Here is a 19144-nt window from a genome sequence, read left to right as displayed (position 1 = left end):
GATCCCTGAACAGTTGGGGCAGGTATGGACAAAACATTTAAGCGTGATACAGCTCTGAATTTGGATTGTGATCAAATTTTTGACATTATATGGGTTTTTTACACAAAACAAATGTCAAGATTTTACAAATTAATTAAAGATTTCTTCTTCAAACTTATTTAAATCTAAAATTAAATAGTTGACACAGCAAAGGTTTCTGACACAGAATGAATGTGGTCTAATGAACTTAAATTTTTTTTTGCCTTTGAGCAATTCACTATGCTGTTGAATATTAATCCTGTCAAAAAAATGTTTGAAGAAATTTTCTTTTTATTTATGAAATCTGAAATGAGAACAAGTATGGACACAACTTTTAAGTTTGATACAGCTATAAATGTGGATTGTGATTAAATAGTTGACACAACATAGGTTTATATCACATTATGAATTTGGTTTAAGAAATGAAAATTAGAATTTAAAGTTTTTAAATTTAATATTAAACTATTATGGTTCAATATCCAAAATGTAAATAGTCATGTCTGGCAAATGTCCAACATACATTATCTAAAAACATTTTAGATAAGATAAGGAAAAAAGCTTCATCAGCAACATTTTATATTGGCAAATTTCCAATGAAGTTATTTACATAAAGTTATTGGCAAATAAAAATAGAAAATGACATCATAGTCATGTCTGGCAAATTTCCAACATATATAATCAACTACTATTCTATACAAAGAAAGATAACTCCAATTGAAAATTAATTGCTATTGCACAATATTGTGCAATTAGATATTTCTTGCTATTGTGCAATACTGTGCAATTGAAAATTTCTTGCTATTGCACAATACTTGATATGGAATCCTGATTTGGACCAACTTGAAAACTGGGCCCATAATCAAAAATCAAAGTACATGTTTAGATAAAGCATATCAAATAAGCCCAAGAATTTAATTTTTGTTAAAATCAAACTTAGTTTAATTTTGGACCCTTTGGACCTTTATGTAGACCAATTTGAAAACTGGACCAAAAATTAAGAATCTACATACACAGTTAGATTTGGAATATCAAAGAACCCATTTATTCAATTTTTGATGAAATCAAACAAAGTTTAATTTTGGACCCCCATTTGGACCAACTTGAAAACTAGGCCAATAATTAAAAATCTAAGTACATTTTTAAATTCAGCATATCAAAGAACCCCAAGGATTCAATTTTTGTTAAAATCAAACTAAGTTTAATTTTGGACCCTTTGTACCTTAAATGTAGACCAATTTAAAAACGGGACCAAAAATTAAGAATCTACATACAATAGAATAGAAATTAGATTCGGCATATCAAAGAACCCCAATTATTCAATTTTTGATGAAATCACACAAAGTTCAATTTTGGACCCTTTGGGCCCCTTATTCCTAAACTGTTGGGACCAAAACTCCCAAAATCAAACCCAACCTTCCTTTTATGGTCATAAACCTTGTGTTTAAATTTCATAGATTTCTATTTACTTATACTAAAGTCTAGTCGATGGGATAGATGCGTTTAACATAGTCACCAAATTTTGAATTATTTAGTAAGAGAACATCATCTATTTAGCGAAAAGTAAAGTTAAATTATTGCTAACTTCATATCTTTCTTCCTAAGAAGTTCCTGTATGAAGTCAGCCTCATAATAACGAAGAAACAAGTCGACAAGAAGAGGAGCACAATTGGTTCCCATTGGAATACCGACTGTCTGTTGAAAAAACACGTCCTCCAAACGTAACAAATATGTTTTCAATCAAGACACAAATATCAGTAAACTTGGCTACACTCATTATTAGGGTATCTAGATTAAAAGTGTGTCCGGCGACCTGGCCTTTCAACAAACATTGCAGCCATGGTTAAAAATAGAACATGATACAGCAAAAATTCTAGTTTTGTCTATTATTTTGAAAACCGTCAATAATAGAGAAAATCTGACATGACCATAAATTAAGAATATTGAGCTCTTCCAATTGTTTATATACGTCAAAATTATCGGACGACTTCTTATAGGAGTTACTACCCTTTGTTAAATGAAAAAAAAATCTCCAGCTATGTCTATTAAACTGACAAGTATAATAGATGCAGAGAAACATTGTATTGAAATATGATCAGCAAACAAGATCGACTGATCTCTACTGACAAGTCACATTCTGCTGATAAAGGTAGTAGACTGTCACTCTTTATATGAGAGATTGCCTAGCCCCTGAAATAAGGATTGTTTACCCACTTTTGGGGTTTGAGCAAAAACTAAAGAAGATAGAATGAAACTGAACTGACTAAATGATAAGCAATACAAGATAAACAAAACAGAGTTTTTTGTCATGAATTCTATTCTCTTTTACAATGTTAGAACGTGTCCTTTGTTGAATAGGCACATAGACCAAGGTGATCAACACATGCTCTTTATATCCCCTACTTTATATTCTTGTAAGTAAACTGTCAAACATGCAAATGAAACTGAAAATAAACGTTTTTACTTATGCTTAACTACTTCTGGGAAACCCCAGTCCCACAAATGATAAAAGCATTTAGATATAACATAATACATGTTACTGAATCAATGCCAATTTTGACATTGTTTAGCATTTATCTAATATATTACAAATCTCATCTCTGTCAATCGTAATAAAGCTGATGTGTATGTGTATTCATCTGACTGGTCATGGGAAAATCACCCCTTTGCATGAAGAATTAACACTTTTGTCTGAGAACTGACATCTCAAAGTCTGCCAATTCCACCTCTTCGCATCGTAAATGATACCATGTATCATAATTGTCGCAGCCGATCGTATCATCGTACATATCCCCATTTATATTAAGGACAAAACAAGCAATGATTATTTATTATATTCAGGAAAACATTTATTCTTATAAAATATTATTATTTTATTCTCCCGGGCGCTTTTTCTTTTCCACGGGCGCTTTTACTGTATCCGTGCGCTCCCGGGCGCTTTTTAGTAGGACCGAAGCATTTATCTGTAAATAAAAAGATTTATTTATATAGCATAGATGAGACAGCAATCCAACAATGAAGAAATGAAAAATTATTGATGTAGAATATGTTAAACCCTAAATTATCCCGGACACCAAAAAGTTAACAAATTTCTCAATTTCTGCCAACAGCATCATTCCATAGCGGACAAAACTTCAATAATGATGTATTTGCCTTGGGACAGGCACATGGGAATGTAGTGATGATAACTTCGTTGTGTAAGCCCGCAACCCTTTCGTATTTATCTCATTCAAATGATTTGCATGAATTTATTTTTTCCGTTCCGACATCCTACTGGCTAAATTTGTGAATGAATACAGATGTTTTAATAGTTGATTGATTACTCGATCATTTACAGTTTTCTACGGACTTGCTTAATAATCCAGTGACATATATTTCATGCTAATTTGGAGTAAAGTAAATAATAAAACAATACGATTGGTTGTTTCTACTGTATATTATCCGTGGATGTTGTATCTATTGTGAGAAAATGATGGTCCACTGTCCCAGGTTAAGGGGAGTGTTGACGCCTTCAAAAATGTTTAATACCGCGACAATATGTATGTTCCTGTCCCAGGAGCCTGAATTTCAATGGTTGTCGTTGGTTCATGTCTGTCATATTTGTTTTTTTTTTCATAAATTGTTTTGTTATAAATTAGGCCGTTCGTTTTTTTTTTAATTGGAATGTTTTATATTTTTTATATCGGTGCCTTTTATAACTGACAATACGGTACGGGGTTTTTCATTGTTGTAGGACGGTGGCCATAAATGCTTATCACTACCAAGGATTTGTATAGTAAGATACTATACAAATCCTTGTCACTACTTTATTTGCACTTGGGGAGAAAGTTGTTTCACTGGCAATCCTATCACATCTACTAATATTCTAATATTAATGGACATCAGCTTCTTCTATAGTATAAGATACAAACGTTAAACCAATTTAGGTGTCGTTTCAAATTCTCCCGAGATCATCAACAGAACCGAAACTCGTCCACCACCAGAAATATTACAAGAGTTACAAAGAGTTGGGATAATTTCAGAACGTTCCGGTGGTGTAAGATTTATTGTCGAGACATTAACAGAAAGTGAGATGATAAGACCCAGGAGACTTCCAGCTATCTCTCTTTCTAATGACTCACCAAAAAGACTCACTGACAAATCCAGGGTTGAGTACGTCAAAAGGTATATTTTCAGATTAAAAAAATGTTAGAATATAGGCTGACAAGATCATTGTAAGTGAATTTGGAATTAACTGGAAAGTTGAATTTGGGAATAAACTTGAAAGTTGAATTATGGTATTAACTGGAATTAAAGTTGATTTTGGGAATTAACTTGAAATTTGAATTTGAGAATTTTATCTGGAAGTTGATATTGAATAATGACTGGAAATATGAAATTGGAAATCGACTGGAAGATTGAATTTGAATTTTGTGGCACACTATGCATCACACAGCTATATGACCATGAAGGCACAAATAAGAAATATAGTTCGTAGATGAGTATATAAAATCTTCTGTATTTTCTATTCTTTAATATGTCTGGTTTCTTATTCAGTACCTTAAAGGGAACAACGAATATATATATTGAACTTATGTAGAAAACGAATTTTGAACAACATTGGTTTTTTTTCTCTTTTAGAAAACGAGAGCAAAATTGATATCATCTTTATACTATGTTGTATGGCGGTGGAGTTATGGAAGCCACATATATTCAAAATCAGATGAAGCATACGAACTAATTTGCTTTGCTCATTGTTGAAGGCCGTACGGTGACCTTTAGTTTTTAACTACGTGCCATTTCGTCTCTTGTAAAGAGTTGCTGCTAAATGTCACATGCGTATCATTGCCATGCATGTTGCGAAGAATTACACGGATTATTTCATCTATGTGTTATGACCGGCTATTATATTGAAACAGAAACATATCAAATATATGCATTAGCGATCATAGGAAACTAGAAATATATAATAATTTTGTTGTATTTTGGGAAAATGGCAAAGGAATCCGAAAAACGAAGACAGGCAGCGCGATAGTTCGAAGGGAGAACCGACTAATAGAAAAGATAAGAAAAACAGAAAACAAATTAAAGAGAGGAAACGGAGCAGGGAGAGGAAATCAAGGAACAGAGAAAAATATCCCTTTTAAAGTCTGAAAAAGAAAAGAGAACAAAACCTGACAGAAAAAACACCAAACAAACATGCCGTTTCCGTTTTATCCGATGTATCGATATAAACTTTTACCCGATGTATCGATATAAACTTTACGATATCAAATTATCTAATGTTTAACGAATACATATATTCGAATATGTGAATAAAATTGAGAATGGAAATGGGGAATGTGTCAAAGAGACAACAACCCGACCAAATAAAAAACAACAGCAGAGGGTCACCAACAGGTCTTCAATGTAGCGAGAAATTCCCGCACCCGGAGGCGTCCTTCAGCTGGCCCCTAAACAAATATATACTAGTCCAGTGATAATGAACGCCATACTAATTTCCAAATTGTACACAAGAAACTAAAATTAAAATAATACAAGACTAACAAAGGCCAGAGGCTCCTGACTTGGGACAGGCACAAAAATGCGGCGGGGTTAAACATGTTTGTGAGATCTCAACCCTCACCCTATACCTCTAACCAATGTAGAAAAGTAAACACATAACAATACGCATTAAAATTCAGTTCAAGAGAAGTCCGATTCTGATGTCAGAAGATGTAACCAAAGAAAATAAACAAAATGACAATAATACATAAATAACAACAGACTACTAGCAGTTAACTGACATGCCAGCTCCAGACTTCAATTAAACTGACTGAAAGATTATGATTTCATCATATGAACATCAGGCACAATCCTTCCCGTTAGGGGTTTAGTATCATACCATCATAACATATATGAGAAGAATATAACCCGTGTCATGCCAACAACTGTTTTTAGAATTCTTATTTAATATTGTATTTTCTAAGTTTTTGACGAATAAACTTATTTTTACTTGCATACTAAAACCTTTAATTGTTTTTTAAACGGCTTCTGTTTGTTTTACTTTGAATATGATTGTTTTTAACTGGGTATCCGACAATTCGTGCCAACGTGTTTTTCCATTATTAATATACAACATTTTGTCAGAATTTACCTGTTTGACTGACCATTTCAAATATAGAAAATCTGGCATGGGCAGAAAAGTGCAGAATATCAAGATTTTTCTACCATTTATTTAGTAAAAAAAAAACTTCGTCATACTAGCTAATGTAGAAATTCCTTCCTGTGACTTTTTTCTTCACAATTTTGTTTATCATCTTGGAACTATTTAAAGATACAATATAAAAGACTTTTTAACCAGCAAAATTATCAACATGGAAAACAAGATCTACAGATAGGTCAACATAGCTGTAATCGTCAGTTGAATCCTAATAAGAGTTTTTGCCATGATTGTCGATTTTTTTTACCATTTTATGTGTTTTGTTGAGTATCTTGTAAACTATAATAACAGATAGAGAGACATTCTAAATGGCAAAATAAAATGTTTGCCAGGACTATATCTACAAATATGTCAAAATAGCCGAATTCGCAATCAACCTTTTATATGAGTTATTGTCCTTTATATTATTGATGATTGGCAATGTTGATTCGCCTTTCTACACATAATATTGAATAACATTACATGTATTTTCGTGTTCTTTTACGTAAAAGAGGACTACTAACACAAAGATTCCTGGTTCGATTCCCGTCCCGGGATGAAAATTTCAGGGACTGAATTTATGGCTCTCCCTTGACACCATTTGCGAGTATGGTCTTGATGAAACCATGATAGTCCGTCGGAATGGGACGAGTTTATGGCTGACCCGTGTTAAGAGAGATCCATGTCTCTTGCTTGTAAAAGACACCCTTGTAGATTTCGAAAAAAAAACAGGCTAATGCCGCTACAAGGCAGCACTCGCACCCGGAAAGTGGAAAGGGATTTATATAAGTTGCAAAACTTGTTTCCCAATCCACCTCAAATAAATATGTTTAAACTAATATAAAGAGATATGTGACAAAATACATTGATATGTAATATATCATGCATGTATTATAGATAATAAAGTCTCTTTTTTCAACATAACGCGTGTGTGGCATACTCATAATAATCTTTGTTTCGATGATTGGCTTTTTTATGGCCGCTTGAAGAAATTCGTGTTGGGAGTGTTGATTTTGTTGTTTTTTAATTTGCCAAACAAAAAATAGTGAACGGATTTAATTTAAGGTTTGGCTAATTTGAATGTGAAATATAAGCTTTTACAATTATACGAAAGAACTACAAGTTATTCTAAATCTTTTACACGGAACTTTTTCAGTGAACAAATATATACATCTATATTTAATAATATGCGTTGTGTAGGCCTAGGCACAAATAGCAACACCTTAGGAATCGGTGCATTACGTTTGCGCGCATTACCATTACATTTGCGCGCAAAAATCATTACGTTTGCGCGCAGCTTTTGCTTACATTTGCGCGCATTTTTATGACAGGTAAACTCAGGTAAAATACAGGTCATAATACTTTATTATTTATTAATTTGTTCAATTATTTACAAGTATCAGTACCCCTTCCGTTAGTCTAAGTCTCCTAAGGCACCTATTTTGAAAGAATTCAATCAAAAATATTTTAGGGAAAATGCACGTCATAATACTTATTTATTTATCAATTTGTTCAATTATTTATAATTATCAGTACCCCTTTCGTTATTCTAAGTTTCTTCTTAGGCAGAGAAAAAAAAGGAGATAAAGCAGCATATTTTTTTTCGATTTTCAGATACAATTCAACAAGTCAAATGTGTAGACAAAAGTTTCAGAAATCTGTGACATAGCCCATTTATCATAACTTGAACTTAAGATATAACGGGGTTTTAAATTGATTTTAGAATTCAATATGAACAATAAATAATTTGAATTAACAAACTATTTTCAAAATTAATAATTGATAGTCATATCTATTATGAAAATACCAATAAAGTATAGTAATTAATAATTTAATATATATAAATTATTATTTTTACCTGAGATTACCTGTAAAATGAATGCGCGCAAATGTAATCAAAAGCTGCGCGCAAACGTAAAATATTTTAATCCACAAATGAGCGCAAACGTAGTGCCCCCTTCGGAATAGTACTGTAGATAGTGACATCTCTTGGTTCGTACAATTCCTTGTTTATCTTTTATAATCAGTGTCTGTACACCTGCGTGACCCCTTTGTATATAAAAATGTTTATTATAAATTTAATTTCATTCGATTAACAATCATAATGTCATTATTGTCACTTGTATTTCCTTGTTATAATTGTTATATTTAATAAATGACAATTTAAAACATAAAAAATTAACACGCAAAATTAAAAAAAACACAATTGGAAACATTTTTTAGTAACAATAAGTTTAATCTCTCATAGTTTACGATTTAGTTATACATTTTAAACAATATCATGGATTGATTGATAAAAGTATTCTCTACGTCCAGCGACAAATATCTCATGCATGTTCAGGACAAGAACAAATTAACAATAAATTCAATAGGTAGCCTGTAAAAGAGGCCACCAGTGATAATATTAAGACGGCCACTGGAAAATGAGGGTGTCTCATTGGGGGGTTCTGATCCCGGATCCCGCTTACCGATTTGTCAGATTCCCATACCCGCTTACACTATCTACGTACTAAGCAATTCTCATTCTTTTTGTAATTTCCCCGGGTCCCGCTAGACTTCATTTCCCCGTTTTCACGGCACAATAATTTGACTTTCACGTGTCACGCTTACAAAAATACTGCAATCCCACGTCACGCTTAGACCCCAATGAGACCCACTAAACTGTTACCTACATACCCCATATGAGAGTTGTTGCAAGGTTTCCTACGGTTCAAAGAGCGTGGCTATATCTTTACATGAGGCATGTACTTTAACGACCCATTTCTGGCTTGATGTGGATGTGTACTTATACATTTCACACAACCAAACGAACGTCCTCACTTTGGCCAGGGTCAGTCGAAAGAAGAGCACATACCATATTTCTATTTCCCAGTCACCCTTATGGATTCAGCGAATAAGAGTCCTTATGAAAACAAGCATTGGAAATCGTTAAATGAGAGGAGAATAATTCTTTAAAAAATGGCCAAATTACATACTTTGTATAAAACCTAATGACTTAAATAAGGTCTCTATACATTAACAATACACGTATAATAATATATATTTGAAATTACGTTAAGATATTTTTAAAAGATATGAAGCATGACTGAATTATTTTTTTTTCTTTTTCGAGTTTCATATATAATGGTTTTTTATTATATTCATGCTCTCTTGGCAAAATATTATCTTCAATCTAATAAAAAAATTGAGGGAGTGTATCACGATTGTTGGTGTCAAATATAAGTCATGTAAGTCCCTTCAAACATTACATCGAATCAATAGTTCCAAAATGTTTCAAGACGGAACACAAAATTAAAATACATTTGTCCGTCGCCGATTGTTTGCAACTGTTAGTTGCTGGTTATTTGTTCTTGGTAAACCATTTGTTTGTGTTCTAGTTTGCGCCTGAGAATTACTGCTTCTAAAGTTTTGACCATTTGCTTGTGGTCCTATTTGTCGAACCATATTTGTTGGTAACACTGGACGACGTTGTTGTGAGGGTTGACCAGCTGCTGGACGCATTCGATTTAGTACAATATTCTGTAAATCAGTTTGAAGACGCTGTCGTTGGGCTTGTGTTAACGATAGTCTTGTTTGGAAGAGTCCTAAGATTGTTTGCAAAGCTCTTAATGTTTCACTGTTTAGACCAGTCTGTGTCCTTGCTTGAGGACGATTTGTCCATTGATTAGTTCGCCGTTGTTGGTTTGGAATAATTCGCCTTTGAGTGGCTGATTGCCGTGTCGGAACTCGTACATTTGACGGGTTTGGTTGCAACCTACGCACATTTCTGTTTTGAGAGACTATTTGATTTAACACTGAAGCTAGCTGAGAACTTATTGCAGACAATTGAGGTGACCTTCTACCATTGCCGGCACTTCTAGGTAAAGTCATATTATTCGTTGTCCCCAAAGGAAGTATCATATACGAACCTATTTGTCCTACTGGTAAATTCTTTGGCAAATCAATTGATTGCAATAGACGATTTATTACATTTGAATTTCGAAAAGCACTACTTGAATTTTGATTCCGTGACAGATTTTCCTGCAAAGAATTTGATCTAATCTGTTGATTTACCGGAGGCCATGGTCTTAAAAGATTTGCTTCGTTGTTTTGGTTTAAAGCCCTGGATGCAATTTGACCTACTGGTCCGGAAAGGTCTGTTACATCATTCTGTTGTGTCGACTGCTGACTTTGTTGAATTTCTTGCAGTGTGCGAGCTTGTTGTATCCTACGTATAGCTCTTCTAGCTTCTATTGGTGAAGTTGGGAGATTAGGCAACAGTCTATTTTCCTCAACCACATTTGAAGGTTCCTGGCCGAATCTATTTCTGTTTTGTGGTAGTGAATTAGTTGGCTGAACTACGTTGTTTCGTTGAGCTGTATTAGATGACGGCCCCCTATTGTTACGAAATGCATTATTTATTGCATTTATGAGACGAGAAGTAGTTTGACCTTGTGAATCGCTAGGTAAGTTTTGACGAGTATTACTATTTTGAAAATTATTCAAAGGCATAGGTCGAGCTCCATTATTTGGCATCCTAGTGGGACCTTGAGAAATTTGCGGTCTGGGATTTACAATATTATTTAATCCCCGATTCTGATTTATACGACCAAAGTTGTTTCGGTTACCAGGATTACGCATGTTTCTAACCACAGGTTGATTATTTGTTGTTGAACCTCTAACTTGACCTCTATTTGCAGGTCTGGTAAATCCTGTAGGTCTTCTATTAGGTAACGCTTGTCTTGGTCTTGGTACTAAACCATTATTACTTGGTCCCATGCGACCTCGCTGAGAGGGGCTTCTAGGTCGATTTGGAACATTTGTACGAGAAACGCGAGCAGACGGGTTTGCGTTATTCTGTGTTTGCGTGTTGTCTTGAGATGGTGGGCGTCCATTATTACTTAAAACTGGTGCACTTGGGACCATTCTTTGACTCGGAGGACCGCTTTCAAAAGGGTTTTCCATCAACATGCCATTTTCGAATGGAGTATTCAGTTGTCCTGAATTTGACTCTCCTGCTAATCCTGTTTCACCTTTCTGTGTTTGTTCTTGTGGTTGTACTGGAACACCCGGAAAAGGATTTGGATCGACACTAGAAACTACACGATTAATCAATTCTTCTATTTCTTTGTCACCAATAACATTTCCACTTTGATCGTTAACATTGTTTCGCATTGAACCCATGTTTTGATTGTTTAATGCTTCAACGCCTGTAATTATCTGTTGGTTAGGGGCCTCAAATCCACCAATGTCATTTTGATTACCAAAATCTGTTGCGCTGCCTGGAATACCAGGAAAAAGTGGAAATTCATTGAATTCGTTATTTACAGTTGGATCAGGGTTATCTATAAAAGATCTTGTTTCTTGTCTTAAATTTGTTATTGGAACACCTGTTTCCGATTGTGAAAGTCCTATTTCCTGACTATTTGTTTGAACCCAGGAAGGAGCAGTCGATCCATCCAAACTTTCTGTTTCTCCGGTACTTAGTCCGTCTTTAACTGACCGACTCAACAATCCAAAATCCTGCACACTATTTGTATCGAACAAATTTTTAATTTTTCCTAATCCACTTGTTATTTGTTTTTCGGGTTTCTGGTTTTGTGATCTTTTCTTTTCTAAATTACTTGTGTTTATGCCATTTGCTTGTCTTTGCTCTGGATTGTTATTTGATTGGCTTACAATTATTCCCCTAATTGGTTTATCAGATTCTCTTCCCATAGCAATCTGTCTCGGCCTTCGTGGCTGTGGTCTAGTCGCCAAACCACTGACCAGTTGGGCCATGTTTCTGTTTCGAAGTGATAATCCGAATGAGCCAGGAGTAATTCTTTCTGGGGGAGGGTCACCACGTGGAATTAAAGGTTGCAGAAAGTTATTTAATAACTCAGCCTCTCTACTTTGAGGATTTTCTGGTTCCGTATTGGCGTTAGGTAATCCTTTATGTATTTCCTGATTAGGCGACAACTTTATTGAATTTTGATCCAATGCTGGACTTTTCCTTGTGTCTATAATGGAATTTTGCGTTTCTATCCAGACTGCTTCGGGGCTGTTTGGATTATTTGGCACTCTGTCAGAATTTCCGTTTACATTAAATGGAATAATCATTGGCATAGAATTTGTAGAAGGCTGTGGAATAGGTTGAGGCTCTACCCTTTGAACAGTAGAAGTCTTTGTTACTTTTGTTTCTGTTTTCGTTGTGCTTCGTAAATTTTCGCCGGGGACTGGATTTAACTGCCCTTGTGATCTCTGTAAATCTGACGTATGAGAAAACAGATTTGGGACGGTCGGATCTTTAATAGATGTTTCCATAGCTGTAATGTCATTTAAATCCAGAAGTGTTTGTAGTTGATTGTTTTGACGATCTAAGCCAGCATTTCGGTTTCTGTTGTGGGTCAAATCTACAATATCCCTAAAAGAATTGCTCTGCATTTGTGATGGGAATAGTTTATTAGAAGCACTCGCTAAACCAAAGTCAGAATTCTGAACCACTGGTACATTTCTACCACTGACAACTTCTGATACTGTGGATTTGGAAGCTGAAGCATTTGACTTTCTACTGCTACTGAACTTTTTGACAGACCGTTGAGCTACAAAAATAACAGTAATTTAAAAATTTCATTAAATTCATTGTATTTTATAATCAACATCCGAATATTTTGATTGATTAAAATGTATGTGTTTGGTTTTTTATTTGAACTGGATGTATGCCGTATTTGCTTTTGCAATTTCAGCTCTAAGATCGTAATTAGTAAGGGGATGTATGTGCGACCTGTTGTGTTGTTGCAAGTGGTATTTTCTTAGCTTCCTTCGCGTTGTATGATAACTTTCATCAGATATTACAGATTTCATACTGTTTCAGTTATGTTTATTGTTTTTGTGATATGAAAATAAAGTTGAACATCTCTATGAGATTAAAAACGTCAAAATGAAAATCACTGAATAAACTCTGGTTGTTATATGTTTTTCCTAACATATATTGTTTCGTGTAAATCTATCCCATTTTTTTTACTTACCATAAACTTTACAAACTAAGAATAAGGCAAAGAAAACGAAAATTCTCGGCACCATTATCTAAAAGTAGAAAAAAATATATTTTAGAATGTATCAAGGGGGAAGAGAAATATGAATTCGTGTTTGTAGTGTCACTGGTATTTACTTTTCATAACAAATATCCTTAAATACCCTCATCAACTTACAAATACATAAAACATAATATAAAATCTTCAAAATATTTAAATTTGCTTTGACTTGTTGCATGAACTACATTTTGTAACATGCGTTAATGGAAGATTTGTATATTTATCCGAAAAGTCGAAGCTTGCATTTAAAGTCGATATTCAAAATTTAGTAATAACATTTAACATATAAACAACGTATTAAACTCAAGACAAATACACACACAATAAGAGAACGTTGTACAACATAAAATATAATGCATGCAGAGTTAAAAAAAATAAGCACAATAATGCAAAAAACAGTTATGTATATCAGGCAATATAATATTATCACAAAACTAAAGCACTAAATTTCAATGCAGCAACTAAACCAAATCGATTAAAATACAGGAGTCTATATATAACTTTGCTTACCAGGAATTGCAAGTAAATTGCAAAGCATGGAAACAGGAGCTGCGTTTTATTCAGGTTACAAGCAGGTTAGTATAGCATGGCACTAACTGACAATATTGTCATGATGTGCCATTTCTTGTAGAATTTAATTTTTTGTTAACTCTAAATAAGTTCCAAACCTCCAACTAGTCCATATGTTTTAAAAGTAAAACACAAGGTTTTTAATGATACATTTTGTGTCTTGGTTTTTATTTCCTGTGTGGTTAGTGTTAATTTATTCTGTGTAACACCTTTTCAAGAAAAGACTAATTACACCAAAAACATGTGCAATCGTTTCAGGTGTGACCAAACAGTACGTAATACTGAGTGGTTCAAGTTTTTCAGTCAAGTATTTCAACACCACTTAAGAATAACCTAAAGCTGTCATAATTTATTGATATACAGTATTATTTAAAAATTGTTTTACCGGTTAACCTTGATGTAAACCTTAAAGAGTTCCGACAGGAGATTTTCAATAGTGCAAATGAGAATACGCATTTAAAATTTTACGGACGCCATTACGAGTTTGCATCACTGATAATGACGGAGATGTTTCAAATTCTGTAACCACAATTCTGTCCTTTTCCATCAAAAAGTGACCTACTAAAACAGACTTGTCACGTATTTACACTTCAATAATCAACACGACGGGCGCCACTAGTGGAGCAGGATCTACTAACCAGTCCGGAGCTTCTGATATCACACCTAGTTTGTTACATACATCATATTACTCAGTCTTTAGTTTTCTATGTTGTGTTTGTTATCTGTTGGCTTTCTTCGTTCGTTTTTTGCAATGGCGTTGTCAGTTTAATTTTTACTTATGAGTTTGAAAGACCCTTAGGGATTTTTCACCTCTCTTTTAGTCTGATTAAAATCAAACTACTCGCAAATAAGGTTCTTAGTTGGGACTGTTGCAAGGCAATTTGCTGATAATAATCAGTAGGTTCTAAATGAAATTACAAACAAAACTAGACCCATTGCAATTTAACTGTACTGTTTCACTTTTAATGTAAGGTTAACTATTAAAAAGAATATGTGGTATGATTACCAATGGGTCAACTCTTCACAAGAGACCAAAATGACACAGAAATTAACAACTATAGGTCATCGTACAGCACAGTCAGTTATAAAAGGCCCCGAAATTACAAATGTAAAATAATTCAAACGAGAAAACTGACGGTCTAAATTATGTACAAAAAATAAACGAGAAACAGATATGTTACACAGCAACAAACGACATCAATTAAATAACAGACAAGCACATACAGACAGAATGTGGCTTGGTTAAGTATGTTAGCAGGATCCCAACCCTCCCCTTACCTGGTACAGTGGGGCATAATCCATGTATAGTACATCATAAAAACGAATTATAGAAATCAGTTGAAAAAGGACTCGTCAGATGGACCAGACAAATAGAAACACATTTAGCAAAAAACAGATTAGACGTGGCCGGGTACTTTTACATCCCAAGACATTAAGTACAGACCTGAGAGTACTCGCAGCTAGTCCAAAGCCAATAACAACTAATAAAAAAACATGCATCTAAGACCAAATTATTAGTATGTTTGTAACTCCATATCGCCATGTCCATAGTAAAAATATCAATTATATAATATCAATTTGAAAACGCAATAACCATCAGATCTGTCCACGGTTATAAATTATCATTATAAAAGCTTAAATTTGAACGTATATGAGACTCTTCTCATCCTTAAATAAATAATTTCACGACATTCAATGAAGTAAATAATCGATATGTGCTCCGGAAAAAAATCGTCATAGTGACTGTCTGCGAAAGGGTTTTCAACAAGACAATATCAATTAAACATCTACAAAAAGACATTATAAAATTCCTCAATATTTGAAAAATACACAATATTCACAATATTCACGTACTTCTACAAAATATACATATAAATGCATATAATATTTTAAACATACCATATTGAATAAATTTCTCTCCTCAAATAAAAAAGAACGAATCAATCAGCTGCACATTCTTGTATTGTATGACAAAAGTTAAGAGCGTAATAAATATGCTAATTAACAAATTGACACTTTCCATGTAGTTTTTACACTTCCCCTTGTTATTAAATTGATTAATTAAATCTTTGAAATAATATAAAAATGTAGAACATGACAGCTATCCATCATTTCGAATGACTAAATTTTTAATAAAAAAAAATAATTCATACGCAAACTTTTCTGAAAGAATTTAATTTACTAAAGTAAATAGAAACAATGAAATTAATCACTGTTTTGTTATGTTTTTTTCTTCAAATTTTAATCCAAATATGTATGTACGTATACATCCAACGATACTGTCTTAAAAATCACAGATATTTATTTCTGTCATTTCCATCTGGGTAAAAGATATAAACTTTCTTTATCCAAACTAGCTCGTTCATTATAAATCAAGAGATTATTCTGTTTAATTATACTAAGAACTTTCTGTTGATAGCATCTAAATTGTGTAAAATATATTAATCTAGTGTTGACTCGCATGCAGAAACAGCTGCTTTGAAGCATAACTCCTGTGCCTATTTTATTATTGTTTTATGGTCTTTAATCTTTCGTTTTTATTATAAGGATAACCTCAAGGTTTCTGAGAGGACTGACAATATTTCGATTGTATTTTGTGTCTAGGCAGAAAATACACATACATGTAACCATGAAGCCATCACTGCTGCTGTTTATCAACAGTCAGTATGGTACTGAGGTGTTATAAAAAAAAACCTACTGAAAACAGATTAAAAACACCATGGCAAGATACTCAAAGTACTGAAGTACTGAACACGAACTTAGAAAAAAACTGGGATAAAATTAGGTATTGTGGAAGGTGATAGTCGCAAAGATAATCCTAGTCAAACTATTAATAAAAGCAGTACCTTTAAAAAACTTTTATTACAATATATAGGATTTGTAAATGTCTTTGTCTAACCATAAGACATCACTTACGTCATTAAAAATCGCTACATTTAAGTTCTCTTAATATGAAACGAGTTTCTTGAAATAGTAATGAAATTATTGAACCAATGCATGAACAAATTGATATGTACTAAACTAAGTCCTCTTTATAAAATCAAGGAGATGCGGTATGATTGCCAATGAGAAAACTATCCAACAAAGTTCATATGAAGTGGATGTAGAGCAATCTATAATATTCCTCAATATTATATCGTATCTTTATGCACGTTTTGTGTACATTTATTACGAATACATAACATATAATCGACACAGAAGATAAATTAATCAGTGAAAACTTTGACTGCCAATTATTTTTCGTGTTTTATAGCCAAAGTTTACCTAACGTTACCTACTGAACTAAACAAGTGCAGAACCATGCAAAACGCCAACAATAAGTGAGATGATGAGACATGGAATATAGCGATGTCTATTTTTTCATATTTTCGATGACTTTCCATTTGTTACTTAAAATTTGTCATGACAGTTGTCAAATGATTTGGGGTGTTATTTCTTCTTCTCTCTGAACTATTACATGTAACACTATAATATCAACGTACATGTATGTTTACATTCACCAAGGGTTTGCCTTGCATTTAGGTTGCCGAAGTACTAACGACAGCTCTGCATATGGAAAAGTTTTCGGGGAATAAGAGTAATGGGAAACAAAAATTTAATAGTTAATGTGGTAAATTTCTGAAGATTTTGATAAGATGAGGATATTCTTTTAAAACAACACTGTAGTTTTGTATGTATTATTTTGTTTGTCTATTCTTTTGTTTTGCCAAAGTATTGTCAGTTCTGTTAACAATTTATCTTAAAATCATGGCATATAAATTTAACTATACGTTTGTGTCAAAAGGGATTTCCAACTATTCCCACGTATTCGAGACATACGTACCAGTTGAGGAAATCATTGGTGATCGTTATTTCAATGCATTCAAAGATAATGAAGTAATTGATGAGATATGAAGGCTAATAAGCATATTCATGTCAGTCACTAATCAAGTACAAAATAGTTGTTCATCAGCTACATATTACAATCTGTATTTGAGTCGCTGTCACAAACGTTTATTAGCAATAAGATATTGATTTAGATTAAATTGAATATTGATCAGTGAGGGGGTGACACGCATTTGGGATGTGGGATATAGGGGATAAAAAAGTCTGTATATGGATACATGGAGTTAAAAAAGTGACGATTTTGGATATAGGGGGTAAAAAAGGACGATCTAGGAAAAATAGGGGAAAGGGGGAAAAACAAATAAAGAAACCCACCGGGATCATTGGAATGAGCATCCCCGTGTCACCCTCTCATCAGTATTATCGAAAATGATGTTTTACCAATCATAAATATTTATTATATAATAACATGTTTACAATTGTGACATCTTGTTGATGTGTTATGCTAATTATCATAATATTGACATATTAAATTATTGGGAAAGCCGTACATAAAATATCAAGCAAATTCAAGAGAACATATATAATTGATTGTTGATGGTCCTGTGAACGGGTTTCGAAATGATTTTGAAATAAGAAAATGCCTACACCAAGTTAGGAATATGACTCCACTGAGGGTCGTAAATTGCTTGCCCTGTAACGGGAGGCACCCTGCCGAGCGGTGCGAGGCGAAAAATATTTTGGACCCATTTTATGCAAAAAAAGAAATTATTTCACGCATTTTCCCTGTATGCAATGTACCTCCCCAGAATCCACTAGTTTTGTTACATTTCAATAAACAAGCGCCTGGAATATATTGAATACAGTTATAAACCAGAGTTAGATTAGGTGTGCCGGGAAAGTAGGATTTTTTTTACGCTTTATCCTGCTTTATTACACTTCACAAGCTATTTTTACTTAGTTTAAGGGAAACAATTTGCGAACTTAAAAAAATGCCCCCCTGAAGTTGAGCAACCCCCGGATCCGCAACTATGATCACATAGCAATATATTCACACACAAGACGAATTCAGTGTGTTTGGGTTGGAGTTTATTTTAAGTATCGGTTTTGCGGAAATTGAGCCCGTTTGTCAGGATGTGAAATATATATAATGACGGGATTAACGGACGACTTCAAATACAAGTGAAAACGTACAGGGTCGGCTGTATAGAATAGAAAAAAATTCACTCGACACTGATCGGGACCAGTAATCAATTATAATGTGTCATGGAACTTCGGCTCTTGACATAAAATTCACAGTTATACTTACATTATTAACAACTGGTTAGTCTTTGCAAAAATTATGACGATTCTACTATGGTTAGCATTTAATGTGGCGCAAAATCAGGACCAGTTATAACCTCGCATTTTGTTCCTCAGACTGATATGACGAGACAACAGGATTTTTAATATGCCCGAGAATGAGCCACAGGAAAATCCTGTGCTACAAAATTGACGGGAACATTTTACGTGTGCAAAG

General features: G+C 33.6%; 1 protein-coding gene across 1 annotated transcript; it reads right to left on the bottom strand.

Annotated features, from left to right (window-relative positions):
* Positions 1 to 9011: 9011 nt before the first annotated feature.
* On the bottom strand, positions 9012 to 15763 carry LOC139519791 (putative uncharacterized protein DDB_G0277255). The gene is made up of 3 exons (XM_071312054.1): positions 15700 to 15763; positions 13165 to 13222; positions 9012 to 12738 (listed from the first exon to the last, which is right to left on the bottom strand). The coding sequence occupies exons 1-3, from the start codon at positions 15700 to 15702 to the stop codon at positions 9467 to 9469; spliced, it is 3333 nt and encodes a 1110-aa protein (XP_071168155.1). The 5' UTR covers positions 15703 to 15763; the 3' UTR covers positions 9012 to 9466.
* Positions 15764 to 19144: the final 3381 nt, after the last annotated feature.

The sequence above is a fragment of the Mytilus edulis genome, chromosome 4 (assembly GCF_963676685.1).
Source record: "Mytilus edulis chromosome 4, xbMytEdul2.2, whole genome shotgun sequence".
Taxonomy (NCBI): Eukaryota; Metazoa; Mollusca; class Bivalvia; order Mytilida; family Mytilidae; genus Mytilus; species Mytilus edulis.
Note: the sequence above shows the minus strand (reverse complement) of the source record. Positions and strands in the feature narration are given on the sequence as shown.

Excerpts from the sequence above, each read along its gene's own strand:
- LOC139519791 (XM_071312054.1), bottom strand. Across the intron at positions 12,739-13,164 it reads CTTAGTTTGTAAAGTTTATG|CTCAACGGTCTGTCAAAAAG; the intron begins GTAAGTAAAAAA and ends TTATTTTTGTAG.